The 13,361-nt window shown below is 33.1% G+C and overlaps 2 protein-coding genes and 1 pseudogene across 3 annotated transcripts; 1 reads left to right on the top strand and 2 right to left on the bottom strand.

Annotated features, from left to right (window-relative positions):
- The first annotated feature begins 3,811 nt into the window (after positions 1-3,811).
- Positions 3,812-5,382, top strand: LOC105789418 (fructose-bisphosphate aldolase, chloroplastic-like; annotated as a pseudogene).
- Positions 5,383-5,548: 166 nt separating this feature from the next.
- Positions 5,549-8,307, bottom strand: LOC105787494 (B-box zinc finger protein 19). Of its 2 annotated transcripts, none has more exons than XM_012613908.2 (5): positions 8,031-8,307; positions 6,813-6,921; positions 6,610-6,725; positions 6,339-6,515; positions 5,549-5,869 (listed from the first exon to the last, which is right to left on the bottom strand). In XM_012613908.2, the coding sequence occupies exons 1-5, from the start codon at positions 8,121-8,123 to the stop codon at positions 5,861-5,863; spliced, it is 504 nt and encodes a 167-aa protein (XP_012469362.1). In that variant the 5' UTR covers positions 8,124-8,307; the 3' UTR covers positions 5,549-5,860. The 2 variants fall into 2 exon arrangements, with proteins under 2 accessions (XP_012469362.1, XP_012469363.1); XM_012613909.2 differs by having other exon boundaries at positions 6,825-6,921; positions 8,031-8,296.
- Positions 8,308-12,115: 3,808 nt separating this feature from the next.
- LOC105787493 (glyoxylase I 4) lies at positions 12,116-13,127 on the bottom strand. The gene is made up of 2 exons (XM_012613906.2): positions 12,909-13,127; positions 12,116-12,820 (listed from the first exon to the last, which is right to left on the bottom strand). The coding sequence occupies exons 1-2, from the start codon at positions 13,073-13,075 to the stop codon at positions 12,409-12,411; spliced, it is 579 nt and encodes a 192-aa protein (XP_012469360.1). The 5' UTR covers positions 13,076-13,127; the 3' UTR covers positions 12,116-12,408.
- Between the last annotated feature and the right edge of the window lie 234 nt (positions 13,128-13,361).

Genomic DNA, 13,361 nt, shown 5'->3' with positions numbered 1-13,361 from the left:
TGTAAAATAAAAATGTTCGTAACTTAAATTTTACCTTTATTAAACAATCAAATAATATTGAATACTTCATTTTAAGCAAATTTTATAGTTTAAATTTAACACTTAATTGTTCAATATTTAACATTTTAACATTTAATATGTCAACATTTAATTTTCAGTTTATCAAATAAGACCTTAAAAGAAGTAACCCTAAATTTTATTGACATGGTCTTTTCTTTTATACATTAGCTCCAAGTTGTCAATATTGTATGCATTATGCGTTACTATAATTTGATTCATGTATTTTAAATATGCTTTATATTAGTAATTAAGTTGACGAAAGGGACTCGTTTATACAATTTTAATATTTTGAAGACTAAATTAAAATGTTTGAAACTTCATAGGTCAACTTAAAATTCGGACAATAATTTCAAAATGTTTGGAGTAATTCAAATTAATAGAATAACATAAAAGGTGTTGACAATGGTAAGGCACAATGCACTCTAAAAGAAAGAATCCAGCTTTAAACTTTGGAGGCGATGTTGTTCGGAGAGGTGGCTACGGACCCCAAAAGAATTAGTCTCTTTGAATCGTAAAACAGACATGAAATTTACCTTAGTTATAAAAAAAATGAATAATATAATTCTTGGCCTTCTAACTTGGCATGTAACACCCCTTAACCGTATCCAACACCGGAATAGGGTACGAGGCATTACCAAAACACATACACTTGTAAACGTATTTAACCGAGTTATAAAATTTCATCAAAATTAAAACTTTCAAAATAATTAACATGTTTCTATAACTTTTCACAATATATCCTCAAAATATTATAATCATAATAATTAGGGCCTGCGAGACCCGATACATACTCATGCAATTTAATGCTTCATTTCCATTTCATTCAATTCGCAATTTCTCATGCTCATAATTTAAATCATATCACTAGCAATTTCCATTTAATTCACGTACAATTCAATGACATCAAATTCAAAACTAATACGTATTTACCATTTAACTCAATGTTTATTGATTATACCATTCAATAACACATTTATGAAATTCTCAATTTAGCAATGAAAATATCACTTTAGTTTGAATAACAACATCGTCTCGATATAAATACACTACCACTTATCCATTTACTTTAATTCTTTCGGCCCATTTGTCACTTACCATCCTTAATCAAATTAGGGAACAGTCACGGAAAATTGAGTACTTCACTTTCACTTTGCCATAGTATAACTATGGTCTTACGTATGATCACTTATCACTTGTCCCTGATCAGATAAGTGTAGCCACCTATCACTTTGTTTACGATCGATAAGTGTAGCCACTTATCACTTTGTCTCTTGATCGATAAGTGTAGCTAAAGCTATTACTTATCACTTTGTCTCTTGATCGATAAGTATAGCGAAGCTATCACTTATCACTTTTCACTTGTCACTTGATCGATAAGTGTAGCCAAGCTATCACTTATCACTTTCCACTTTCCACTTGTCACTTGATCGGATAAGTGTAGTGAAGCTATCACTTATCACTTTGTCACTTGATCGAAGTACTCAAATCCGGCGTTCCGCTCAATTTGATCATTTATTCATATATCGGGCTTACCAACATGTGTTAATTCATAAACCATTCATGGTATTATTTCATGCCAAATCATATACTGAATATACCATACACATATACTATGAAACTTTATTTTCACACATGAGCTTAAACCATGACCAATAATGCACAAAAATAAGCATCATTCATATTTCATCGTTTATGAGTTATAATCAAACATATGACCATTTATACACGAATCATTCATATATTTCCCAATTTTCCTCCTCCTCCTCTCCATTCCACATCCTTAATGTGTATAACACACTTAAACAACATTAACCATAATTTCAATATTCACTAACATGTATATTCAAAGCTGTTTATCCGAGTCAGAGTCACTAAATTATTTTTATCCGGAGCTACAGAGCTCCAAATTAAGATCCGTTAATTTTCCCTGAAACTAGACTCACATATCTTCATACCATAAAATTTTCATAATTTTTGGTTCAGCCAAATAGTACAGTTTATTCTTTAAAGTTTCCCCTGTTTCGCTGTCTGACAGTTCCGACCACTCTTCACTAAAAATTAATTATCTCATTGTACAGAATTCGGATGATGTTTTAGCTTGTTTCTTCTAAAAATAGACTCATTAAGGATTCTAACCATATAAACTATAACTCATAATCATTTTTTTTCAATTTTTAATGATTTTCCAAAGTCAGAACAGGGGAACCCGAATTCATTCTGACCTTGTCTCACAAAATCTATTATATCTCATGATTTACAATTCCATTGCTTACATCATTTCTTTTATAAGAAACTAGACTCAATAAGCTTTAGTTTCATATTTTATTCATCCTCTAATTCAATCTCTACAATTTTGGTGATTTTTCAAAGTTACACTACTGCTGCTGTCCAAAACTGCTTTAGTGCAAAATGTTGATTTCCATTTTGCCCCAAATTTCACAGTTTATACAATTCGGTCCTTTCTCAATTAACCCTCAATTAATCTAATTTTCTCAATTAGTACTTTACTAGACATTATAAGTTGTTACACAACTATTGAAATTCAGAATTTCCACATATAACTCTATCTTCAAACTCTTTTACTATTAGGTCCCAAACATTCACTTTCTATTCAATTCTTTCAATAAAATCAGCATATGAACAATTTAAAGCTCTAATTTCATGCTAAATCATCATATACTTCCAGCACATATTCATATCAACTTTCAACTTCTTTCATAAAATCAAAACTAATGAATTTAACAAGTGGGCCTAGTTGTAAAAGTCATAAAAATACAAAATTTCAAGAAATAGTCAAGAATTGAACTTACTTGTAATAAAATATGAAGAACCAGCTTGAAGAAGCCCTTCCATGGTGTTTTAGCTGATGAGAATTCAGAAAATGAAGAGAAATCTAGATAATTCCACTTGGGTCCTAACTTTATTAAGCAAATTTTGCAATTTTCCAATTTTGCCCTTAATTCTCCTTACTTTCTTGCTGATTTCATGCCTCTGCCGTCCAGCCCAAATAGATCTTGGGTCTATTTGTCTTTTAAGCCCTCTTCCTTTTATCATTTAAGCTATTTAATCATTTCCCAAAATTTTGCATTTGTTACAATTTAGTCCTTTTGTTCAATTAATTATCGAACTTTAAAATTTCTTAACGAAACTTTAATACTAACTTTTAACACTCCATAAATATTTATAAAAATATTTATGGCTCAGTTTAAAATTCGAGGTCTTGATACCTCATTTCGATTCTAATTATTTTAATATTTATTTCTAGTGCACTATTCACTATTTCAAAAATTTTCCTAACTTCATATTTAACTTATACTTACTAAATTAATAATATTTTCTACCCATTTGTCGAATTTAGTGATCTCGAATCACCGTTCCGACACCTCTGAAAATTCAAGCCATTACATTTTTTTTTCGTCGGATTTGTGGTCCCGAAACCGCTGTTCCGACTAAGCCTAAAATCGGGCTATTACATGGCAACTAGGTTAACTTTGGTACATGTACTTTTTTTTGTTTACTTTGGTCCCTGAACTTGACAACTAAATTCATTTTGGTCTATCTTCCAGTAACACTGGTCAGTGGTCATACCCTCAATTTTTGGCAGTTTTCAAGTTTAGGGACCAAAATGAATCTAATTGTTAAGTTCCAAGACCAAAGTAGATAAAAAAAGTACAGATACTAAAGTAGACCTAATTACGAGGTTCAATGGTAAATAATTATATTTAAAAAAAAAAAACACTAAAAATGGTATATGCATCTCTCTTCAAGCCTTCACCTGTTAGAGACAAGTCCGAGTGGGTTTAAGGGTCAGACCCTTCACCAACTTTCAGTTTCCATGGTAAGGTGCCACCCCATTGCTCGACTCAACACGCTTGTTAGCTCGTGAAGATGCTAGTGAGAGATACAATGCTTATTTGAGATTGTTGGGAATGTTCGTAGAAAACAATTGCTTCACCAGGCCGTGGAATTTTGGCCATGGACGAGTCCAGTGCTACCTGCAGGGAGCGTTTAGCCTCGATTGGGCTGGAAAACACAGAGGCTAACCATCAAGCCTATAGGACATGCTTATTTCAGCTCTCAGACTCGGGTGCTATCCTTTTTGAGGAAACTCTATACCAATCCACCGCCGACAGTGAGAAGATGGTAGATGTCCTTGTTGAGCAAGACATAGTCCCTGCCCCTATCAAGGTCGCTGTCCTGGAATCTTGGGGGCTCGCATGATATGCTACCGTCTCGCAGATTAGAATACGAGGAAATGAAATCTTATTATAATACTGCCTCGGTTTTTTGTGGCATTGGATGATGGCTTTTTTATGTTTGGTCATGCAGGACAATTGGTTGGTTTCGGTCGTTGAGCTAGAGATCTTGCTCGATGGTGATTTTGGAATCGGCAGGACTTTCGAAGTCGCCAAAAAGGTGTGGGCCGAAGTTTTCTTCTATCTTGCCCAGAAACAATGTGATGTTCAAAGGTATCCTCCTCAAGCCAAGCATGGTCCCTTGCGGTGCAGAGTGCAAGGATTGAGCTAGTCCTGAATTAGCGGTGTAAATGAGATATTAATGCTCACAAGCTACTCGAGTTCGGCTAAAAAAAAATTCGAACTTGATTCAATAATTATCAAGCCAAGCTCGAGCTACCGATCAAGTTTTTCAACCTTAATAAACTTGACTTAAACAGCTCGGAAGCCTTATATATATCATTAACCCTAAACTTAATTATCAAGCTAGCTTGAGCTTGAGTATAAAAATTGATAAATGAGCTTAATTGACCTTGAATTTGAATAGCTTAATTGTATCTCAAGTGGAGTTTGAGCTTAAAAATAGATATTCGATTGAGCTTGAACCAAGTATCGAGCTCTGAATTTCGAGTTGAGCTCGAGCTCGAGCTTGGCAATATTCAAGCTCAACTCAGCTCAATTACACCCCTATCCCGAACAAGTTGCTAACCACATCCTCAACCGCCTCCGCCAAAGAATCCATCTAGCTGAACATAGCCCCCTGCAAGTTTTTTAACACATGCCCGGAGGAAACTCAGCAGCTAACGGTTAATCCGTCATGGTTTTCACAGTTTTTGTCCGGTGGGCAGTCTGAAATTGAGGCTACCTTGCTCCGAATCCACGGCATGTGTCATTCTCATATGCAAGAGCCCTTCAAAATACTTGCCTAAAGAAATGGGAAGGCGGACCTGAGAACGTGAAGGTGGCTCAGGATGTGCTACTTGTTTCGGCAAAGGCCAACTCTCTCGCTCAACTCGTCAAGTACATGGGTGAAGGGTGGTCCGAGGAAGCCAAGCAAGGAATGTTCGTCAAGGGTTACGTTTACTAGGTTGTTCTGAACCAAATCCGTAAAAGAAGACATCAGTTCATGTGTAAGTTATAAAGATCATCTTTGCTGTTAAATCCTGCAAGTGGAACTCTAATCATACTCCTTATGGCACCGGCATCAGCCGGCAAACAAGTCAAGTTTTCATGTTTATAATAACCATATGATCTTATAATCATAACATTAGTATTTAAGCATTAATCTCAAGCATGATCAAAACATTCCCAAATGCTTTCAACCTACACACGAAAAAAGTGGTGTTTTTACGATGCCATTTCAACCTTTACAAGCAAAAACTTACAAAAAAATGGCAGATTACAAATCATTGCTTAGCAGTGAATACGGCTTACATCCTTTTGCCTCACAGCATGAGCCTCGAAAGCTGTCTGAAAACTAAACTAGTATAAAAAGCTAAAAGCTAGTCTAAGGAGATCAAAGCTAACGAGACAATCATCACCACCCTCTTCCGAGAAAAATCAGATTATTGTTCCTTCAGACATAAAAAACAAGCATCAAAGGTAATATGTCAACAAAATGAACTTTAAATCAAAACAAATGCATTAGCATTGAAATCATCATATAAGGTTTATGTCTATTTCATACATCGGAACAAAGGTGTGATATCGCACGCGCTAAATGAACTTAAATCACAACCAATGCATTAGCACTGAAATCATCATATAAGGTATTATATCTTTTTTATACATCGAAACAAAGGCATGATATTGCACTATAAGGTTTATGTCTTTTTCATGCATCGAGACAAAGGCGTGATATTGCACGTGCTAAATGAACTTAATCAAAGCAAATGCATTAGCACTGAAATCATCATACAAGGTTTATGTCTTTTTCATACATTGAGACAAAAGCATGATATTTTTGCATGCTAAATGACATTTACCTAACAAGATCATGTGTTTCAAGAAAAAAAGGGGGAAACATCAAAAGCGGTTTTGAACCTGATTATTCGAGGCTTGTCCGTGAATACGATGAGGAGGCTTCATATTCAAATCTATCATTTTAGTACTATCTGTTTTAAAAGGAGAGACCTTATGATTTTGTTGGTTCTCTCCTATTGTTAGTTGATTTTGGCCTCTCCCGTTTTCACTCGGTTCAACCGACGTATCACCCGGAAACTACATAAAACCAAAACCTGATAAAAACCCGAGGAGGAACAACAAAAACATTATTGGATTTCACTTTCAAAGATAAAAGAAGTGATGACAATACCTCGACTCTTTGCCTTAAAAGAAGGTATCTTCCATGTGTTTTTTTACCACCAACATGTACAATCACATCACATTGTAAACAAAGGGAACTCCCATCTATCTCGCAATAAAAGAAAGCTACACGAAAACAATTTTCTGAATAAGAACATACGGATCCGATTATAAAAGCTAAAAAAAAGCTTAAAAAACGAAAGTAAACAACACCTGTATGCATACCGGGTGCATTTTCACATATGTCACAACGAGGAACGGCGCTTGGATTTGCTAGTCCAACACGGACATGACGGCTAGCAAGCTTATTGCACATATGGACCTGTAAAATCATAGGTACCACCATTTTTACCAGGATAAGCTACGAATAGTGTAAGAAATCTAATTCGTTTGAAAAAAGCATAAAAAATAAAAGATAGCATTAAAAGATCAATCTTGAAGAATAAAAGATAGGTCTTTATAGTGCTTTCCTACAAAGATGAACATGATAGACCAGAAAAAAAAAAAAAACACAACCCAAAGTGTGTAATAACAAGAAGAAAATAACGGTAAAAGTACCCTATAAACCCTTGTACTAGGGGTCGGATTGTATTTTGCACCCTCTACTAAAAAATGGACAAATTAGTCTATGTAGGTTAAATCAAAAAGCAAACCGGTGCTTCTATTAAAAATTCCATCCATATCTAGTATTAAAAACTCATACATGGATAGTTATCTAGTTATTCCGTCAACCAAATCAGTTTTTAACAGTACAAATAATTAAAATTTTTAACAGAAAAAACTAATTTACTAATTGAACTAACCTACAAGGACTAATTTGCCCATTTTCTTTGAGCAGAGGGGCAAAATGCAATTTGACTCCATGGTACTTTTACAGGAGGTACTACCATTTTTCCTGGACAATCTAGAACAATGTAAGAAATCTAAATTCTAAACAAGGTTACAACGCATAAAAATCAAATAAACCCACTTTTTTTAAAAAAAAAAACAGCATAAAAGATCAATCTTGAAGAAGAAAAGAAGGGTATTTATTGTGCTTTGCTACAAAGAAGAACACAATAAACCAGAAAAGCAAACATGAGGGACCGATTAAACAGCTAAAGAAAAACACAACCCAAAGTGTGTATTAACATAAAGAAATCAAAAGAACCAACCTTTTCATCACAGGTACCATTTTCCAGGACAATCTAGAACAATGTAAGAAACCAAAATTCTAAACAAGATTACAATACTTAAAAATAAAAAATACCCATATTTTTTAAAACAAAAAAAGACAGCATAAAGCATCAATCATGGAGAAAAAAAGAATTGTGCTTGCGACAAAGAAGAATACAATAAACCAGTAGAAAATCAAACATGGGAGACCAATTAAACAGCTAAAAAAAACACAACCCAAAGTGTGTATTGTAATAAAAGGAGAAAAGGAGCAACCTTTTCATCACAAGAATGGCAGAGAGCAGCTTCATCAGCAGCACAGAAGACAATAGCAGGAGCACTTTCACAAGCGTCACAAAGGATTCGCATAATTTTCACTCACTCTCATCCTCTCTCTCTCTCACAATCAAAACTAGTAAAAACAGCTGTTTTGTTTTTGTGTTGGGAAAGGTTGGTGGGTGGGGAGTGATGATGATGATGATGATGATGATGATGGCAAGGACTGGGATTGATTTTTTTTTTTTTTTGGTTGTTGTTTAATATAAACAAGAGATTGGAGAAGGATGGGGGAAAGACGTGGGGCTCTAGTTAGCAGGCAACTAAAAAAATAAAAAAGAGGTTAGAGGGTTTTTTTACTATTATAATATAAAATTAAAAAAAATCAAAATGACATGTAACAAAAGATATATATCAAAATGGTACATTCAAAGTGGTGGAGGGTAGTGCATAGGCGGCACCACACTAATTTTTGACGCATTTGACAAAAAAATTTGATAAAAAAAAAGTGGTGATAGGACAACACTGATCATGCCTTCCCATAGGCGGCACCGATTACTGCAACGATAGGACATGTCATGCGTGAAGGCTCGTGACTTGTTTGGGGATCATTATAAGGTCCCCAATGTCCATTTTTGGCCAGCCGAAAGAGAGAAAAAAGAAGAAAAGAAGAGAAGAAGGAGAAGGAGAGGGCGGGATGTGAAGGGAAAAAGAAAGAAAGAAAAAAAAGAGAAGCAGAATAGAGAGAGGGAAAGAGAAAAAGAGGGGATGGCGTGACCGGTGCTGCCTCTTCCCTAGGCGTGACCTGTGTGCTGTCCCATCAGTTTTTTGTTTTTATTTTTCATCAATTTTATTTATTGTTTTTTCATCAATTTTTTTATGTCAAATTCGTAAGAAATTAGGGTGGTGTCGCCTATGCACCACCCTCCACCACTTTGGACATACCATTTTGGTACATAATTTTTGAAACCTGCCATTTTGGTACTTTTTTAATTTTATATTATTTTAGTAAAAAGCCCTAAGCAAACAACCAAAAATATAAAAAAGGGTAAATTACTCAAAGGTTACTAAACTATTAGTAAGTTTATATTTTGGTCATTTAACTTTAAAAAGTTACAAAATAATCACTTAATTATTTGAAAGTTTTTATTTAAGTCATTGAGTTGTTTTTTTTTTAATTTGGCTAGCAAGCTTCAAGTGACAACTTAACGAACGATGTAGTAAATCAATACACATCGGCGAGTAGAAAAATATACTTTAGATCTAAATTGATCTAAAGGTCAATGTTGAAAATTAGAGATTAAAGCTGTTTGGATTTTGGTTTGCATATTTGTTACGTTTAAAGCTGTTTCATAAAAAAAAAGAAATTGTACCGTGAAAAAGAATGGGAAGAAAAGCTTTTGACTAGTGCAAATAGTGCGAATAGAAAATGTCATACAACATCGATTTTAACAATCCAATTTAGTAGTCATTTTATAATTTTTTAAAAGTTGAATGATCAAAACGTAAATTTACTAATACTTTTAATGACCTTCAGATGAATTATCCAAAAAAATAATGAGAGAGAGAGAAAGGATTTTTATTTTTGTCAACTTTTGGTTGTATTCAATTTGGTATTTTTGTTCACTTGATGGACACCACTAGTTTTTTTTTTTTATAAAGTGAGTACTATTAGTTTTTTAGGCCTTGTGGGGTTGAAAACCCCTCTCTCCTTTAAATCTTTTCCTACTTATTAAAATCGGGTTAAATTATTTAATATATTAGTCTGTACAAAGAGATTGAATATATTTTTCAAAAAATTATTTAAAATTGTTTAAAACGAAAAACTGAAATAAAGAACCGATAAATTTTCCTCTACTGATCTTAGGAAAAAACCGAAAAAATAAATTTATAATTTTACTGATTCAACCACTAATCCAATTTTTAAAACATTATTACCTACCATTCACATATATGCCATGGACCCCAATTTTTTTTCCTTTCCTTTTCTAGTTTAGACTTTAGTTTCTTTTTTTCTTTTTGCTATAAGCCTTGCCACACACAAGGCATCTTCTCTCTCTCACACAAACACCCTTTTTAATTCATGAAATTATAGTTTTGGTCCTTTTATTATATTTAAACTTTAACTTTCTTCCCTATTTTTTAATAGGACCCTTTACTTTAATTATGTGACTTCCGACCCAAAAAAGTTCATTCAAAGAGAATGAGTTAAAAACAGGTATTAACTATGTTTCGTGATATCAGATTTAAACATAATAGAGGAACCAAAATTATAATTTGACCCATTCAATTTGTACCTAATTTGTTCCACACTCTTGTGATTTAAAGCACTTTTTTTTCTACATGTGAAAAACATAGTTCCCAATATTCTAATTTGTTATCTTTTTGGTGATTTAGGGTTTATCTTTTTACTATGAGTAACGAACTAAAACCGTAAGAGAATTTAGTGGAAGAAGAAGAGAGAATAATCCAAGGGAGATGAGAGGAGAGAGAGAACAATATTTCCTTTTCTTTTCATAACTGATTATGTTGTCCCTTCCTTATGATGAAAGAGGGAAAACAACCGATTATAGCCTGGTAACAGTTAACATTCCTTAACCCCAAAACGATGCATTTAGTGCTAATGATTCTAAGCCAATACGCGTCGTTTCATTAACGATCCTAGACCCCCCCTAAACGATGTGTTTTCATTATTACAATTAAAACAGAATTAAACTTAACTAACATAACAACTATTTAAAAGTTGATTAACGGTAAAGAGATTAGCCCATAACACTATGCTAATAAATCGTTATTTTTCATACAGAAAAAAAAAAAAGAAATTATATTCCTTGAATATTCTTTAAAAAACTTACTACAAGCATTTCCATTACGTTGAATTAGAGTTTAGTTTGAATGTTCAATTTTGTATATAAGTTTTACTTTGATGTTGATTTTGGTACCTGAGATTTTTCAATTTGACATTCATTAAGCCACAAGATGTCGTTTAGTTTACTAAATTTAGGTACTGAATTAAAAAAAGAACTTTAAGTATCAAAGTGAATATTGAAACCAAATTCAAGTATCGGATGATATATTAATCCAATAATAATATATAATCTCCTTAGCACTTGCTATAGTTGATTTGCTATGATGGGATGAGGTTTAACAAGCAATGAAAAGGGTGCATGTGACAAGAACCAAACACCAATAATTCTCATTATTTTAATATTAGATGTCTGAGCAATTGAGATAAATTATTTATTTTACCAACTTGTCTAATCTTTTCCTAAAATCAATTGATAAGTAAGAGTTTAGTGGGATGATTTAGACATATTAGTAAAAAAAAAACCCAATTTAAAGTTATTAAAATTTTACGAGTCTTAACTCGATCGATATCGATATTATTACTAATACAAGAGAATTTGGGTTCAAATGAACTAAAACGCATTATCTTCCTATTTTTAAGTTGAGGAAGAATTATGGGTAGTTCTTGATATTGTGTCAATAAAAGAATAAATATGATCGTAACTCATAATAAGATTGTAAAAAAATGTTATTGAAGATTTTAAAACTTTAGAGATTTATATTTTAAATTTTTCTAAAATTTTAAAAACATTATTAAAAAACTTTTACTTGTTAGAAGAAGCAAGCACATATGAGTAGAACAAATGGATGCAGGCCAATGAATGGCAAGTTCAATCATATATTATATCATTGTTTATGACATAAGGTGGGGCTAATGAAAAATATTATGTTAGTGAGATAAGAGTAAGACACCTTTCTAGTAATTTCAATGAATTAAATCGAGTTTAAAATATGAATCAAGTTTAAGTTTGAATATTTAAGATTAGAGCTTGATTCGATTCGTTTTTATGTTTTGTTATTTATATATATGAGTTAAATTTATAGTGATATAGAATATTATAATATAAACATTAAAAATGTTAAGATGATAAGTGAAAAATATATTAAATTAAAAACAATGTAAATATCTTAAAAGATTTCAAAAAATAATATGGGTCGGTCTAAAATGAGCTTAGATTAACCATTTATAGATATAGGTTGGCTTGGGCAAAATTTAGGCTCATATTTTGGACTGAATCGAACTCAAAAAAATACAACAGCTTCTGCAACATTGACATTTCACAAATTACAATGGCACTCACTTTTTTTACAGATCATTTCTTTCCTTCTTTTGATCCATATATAAGAGGCCATATTTCCAATTTTTAATACATTCACAAGCCCCATCTATATATATATATATGTATATACATATATATATATATATGTTACATTAGGTTCACAACCTTATTGAAAAATACCATAACCAATACAAATTTTTTCATCAAAACCAAACAGAACAGAGTGATTCTTGTGTAATTTTTATGCAATTTCAAAATGAAATGTCCAACATATCCATGCTAAGGCTCTCCATCATCGCATTCTCCACAAACCCGCATTTCGCTGGCCCGAAAACCGCCCGGCCGAAGCTACTCATCCTCGGTTTGAACAAGCAAGCCGACAACGGAAGTATTGCAATGTTCTCGCAGTTACAAAGTTCGAGCATGTACCCGTCGGGGTCATGAAAGAACACTTGGTCAACTGTGTTACCTTCATCTTCAACTACTGCCGTTACATATTTCATCCCCATATCTTCAAGTCTCCCTTTCACAATCTCAACATCCCTACATTGAAAAGATATGTGATTGTCTTTGGGATTAATTGGCCTCGGCTCGATGATAGTATCAAAATCGTCTATCAATGGATTCTCGATTAAGTGTATTCCGATACCGTAATTGTACAACCTACATGACATATAGGAGATCGGCAATTCATTTAACAATTTAACATATTGTTTCATCTAGTGTAATGTTTGGTGGTGTAAAAGCTTACCAAGCACCATTGAACTTGAAAGAAGAGGGGCGTTTGATCGGAATGAAACCTAATACTTCCTCGTAGAATCGCATCGAATCCCAAACCGATCGACACAATAACGAGACGTGGTTCAAAGAGAGAAGCGGCAACGATTCGTAGTTGTTTACTTCCTCGATCTCCATCATGTTTGATTCTTGTTTTCCTCACTTTGTATGTGAGTAAGATTAGTGGCTTGAGAAGTCTATTTATAAAGCACAATTCATTTTCTTGAATTCAAATTCAAGAAATAGTGAGGAACATTCCTAGCAAATTCTCTTTGCTCCCTTGATATATACATATGAAGGGAATTTTCTTGTTACCTTTTATTTTTAAGGAAACGTCCATAAGAATCGGAACTCGGATTTCGTTCAATTAATCTATATAATCGCTTTTAAGAACTAGCAGTGACGGGTTTAACTAAAATTTTCAAAA

Source organism: Gossypium raimondii, chromosome 2 (assembly GCF_025698545.1).
Source record: "Gossypium raimondii isolate GPD5lz chromosome 2, ASM2569854v1, whole genome shotgun sequence".
Classification (NCBI taxonomy): domain Eukaryota; kingdom Viridiplantae; phylum Streptophyta; class Magnoliopsida; order Malvales; family Malvaceae; genus Gossypium; species Gossypium raimondii.
The sequence above is the reverse complement of the archived record's forward strand: the minus strand, read 5'-3'. Positions and strand labels throughout refer to the sequence as shown.

Excerpts from the sequence above, each read along its gene's own strand:
- LOC105787494 (XM_012613908.2), bottom strand. The coding sequence starts at position 8,123 with ATGCGAATCCTTTGTGACGCTTGTGAAAGTGCTCCTGCTATTGTCTTC. Across the intron at positions 6,726-6,812 it reads TGCACCCGGTATGCATACAG|CTTTCTTTTATTGCGAGATA; the intron begins GTGTTGTTTACT and ends GTTTTCGTGTAG. Across the intron at positions 6,516-6,609 it reads TTTTAAGGCAAAGAGTCGAG|TTTCCGGGTGATACGTCGGT; the intron begins GTATTGTCATCA and ends GGTTTTATGTAG.
- LOC105787493 (XM_012613906.2), bottom strand. The coding sequence starts at position 13,075 with ATGATGGAGATCGAGGAAGTAAACAACTACGAATCGTTGCCGCTTCTC. Across the intron at positions 12,821-12,908 it reads TTCAAGTTCAATGGTGCTTG|GTTGTACAATTACGGTATCG; the intron begins GTAAGCTTTTAC and ends TATGTCATGTAG.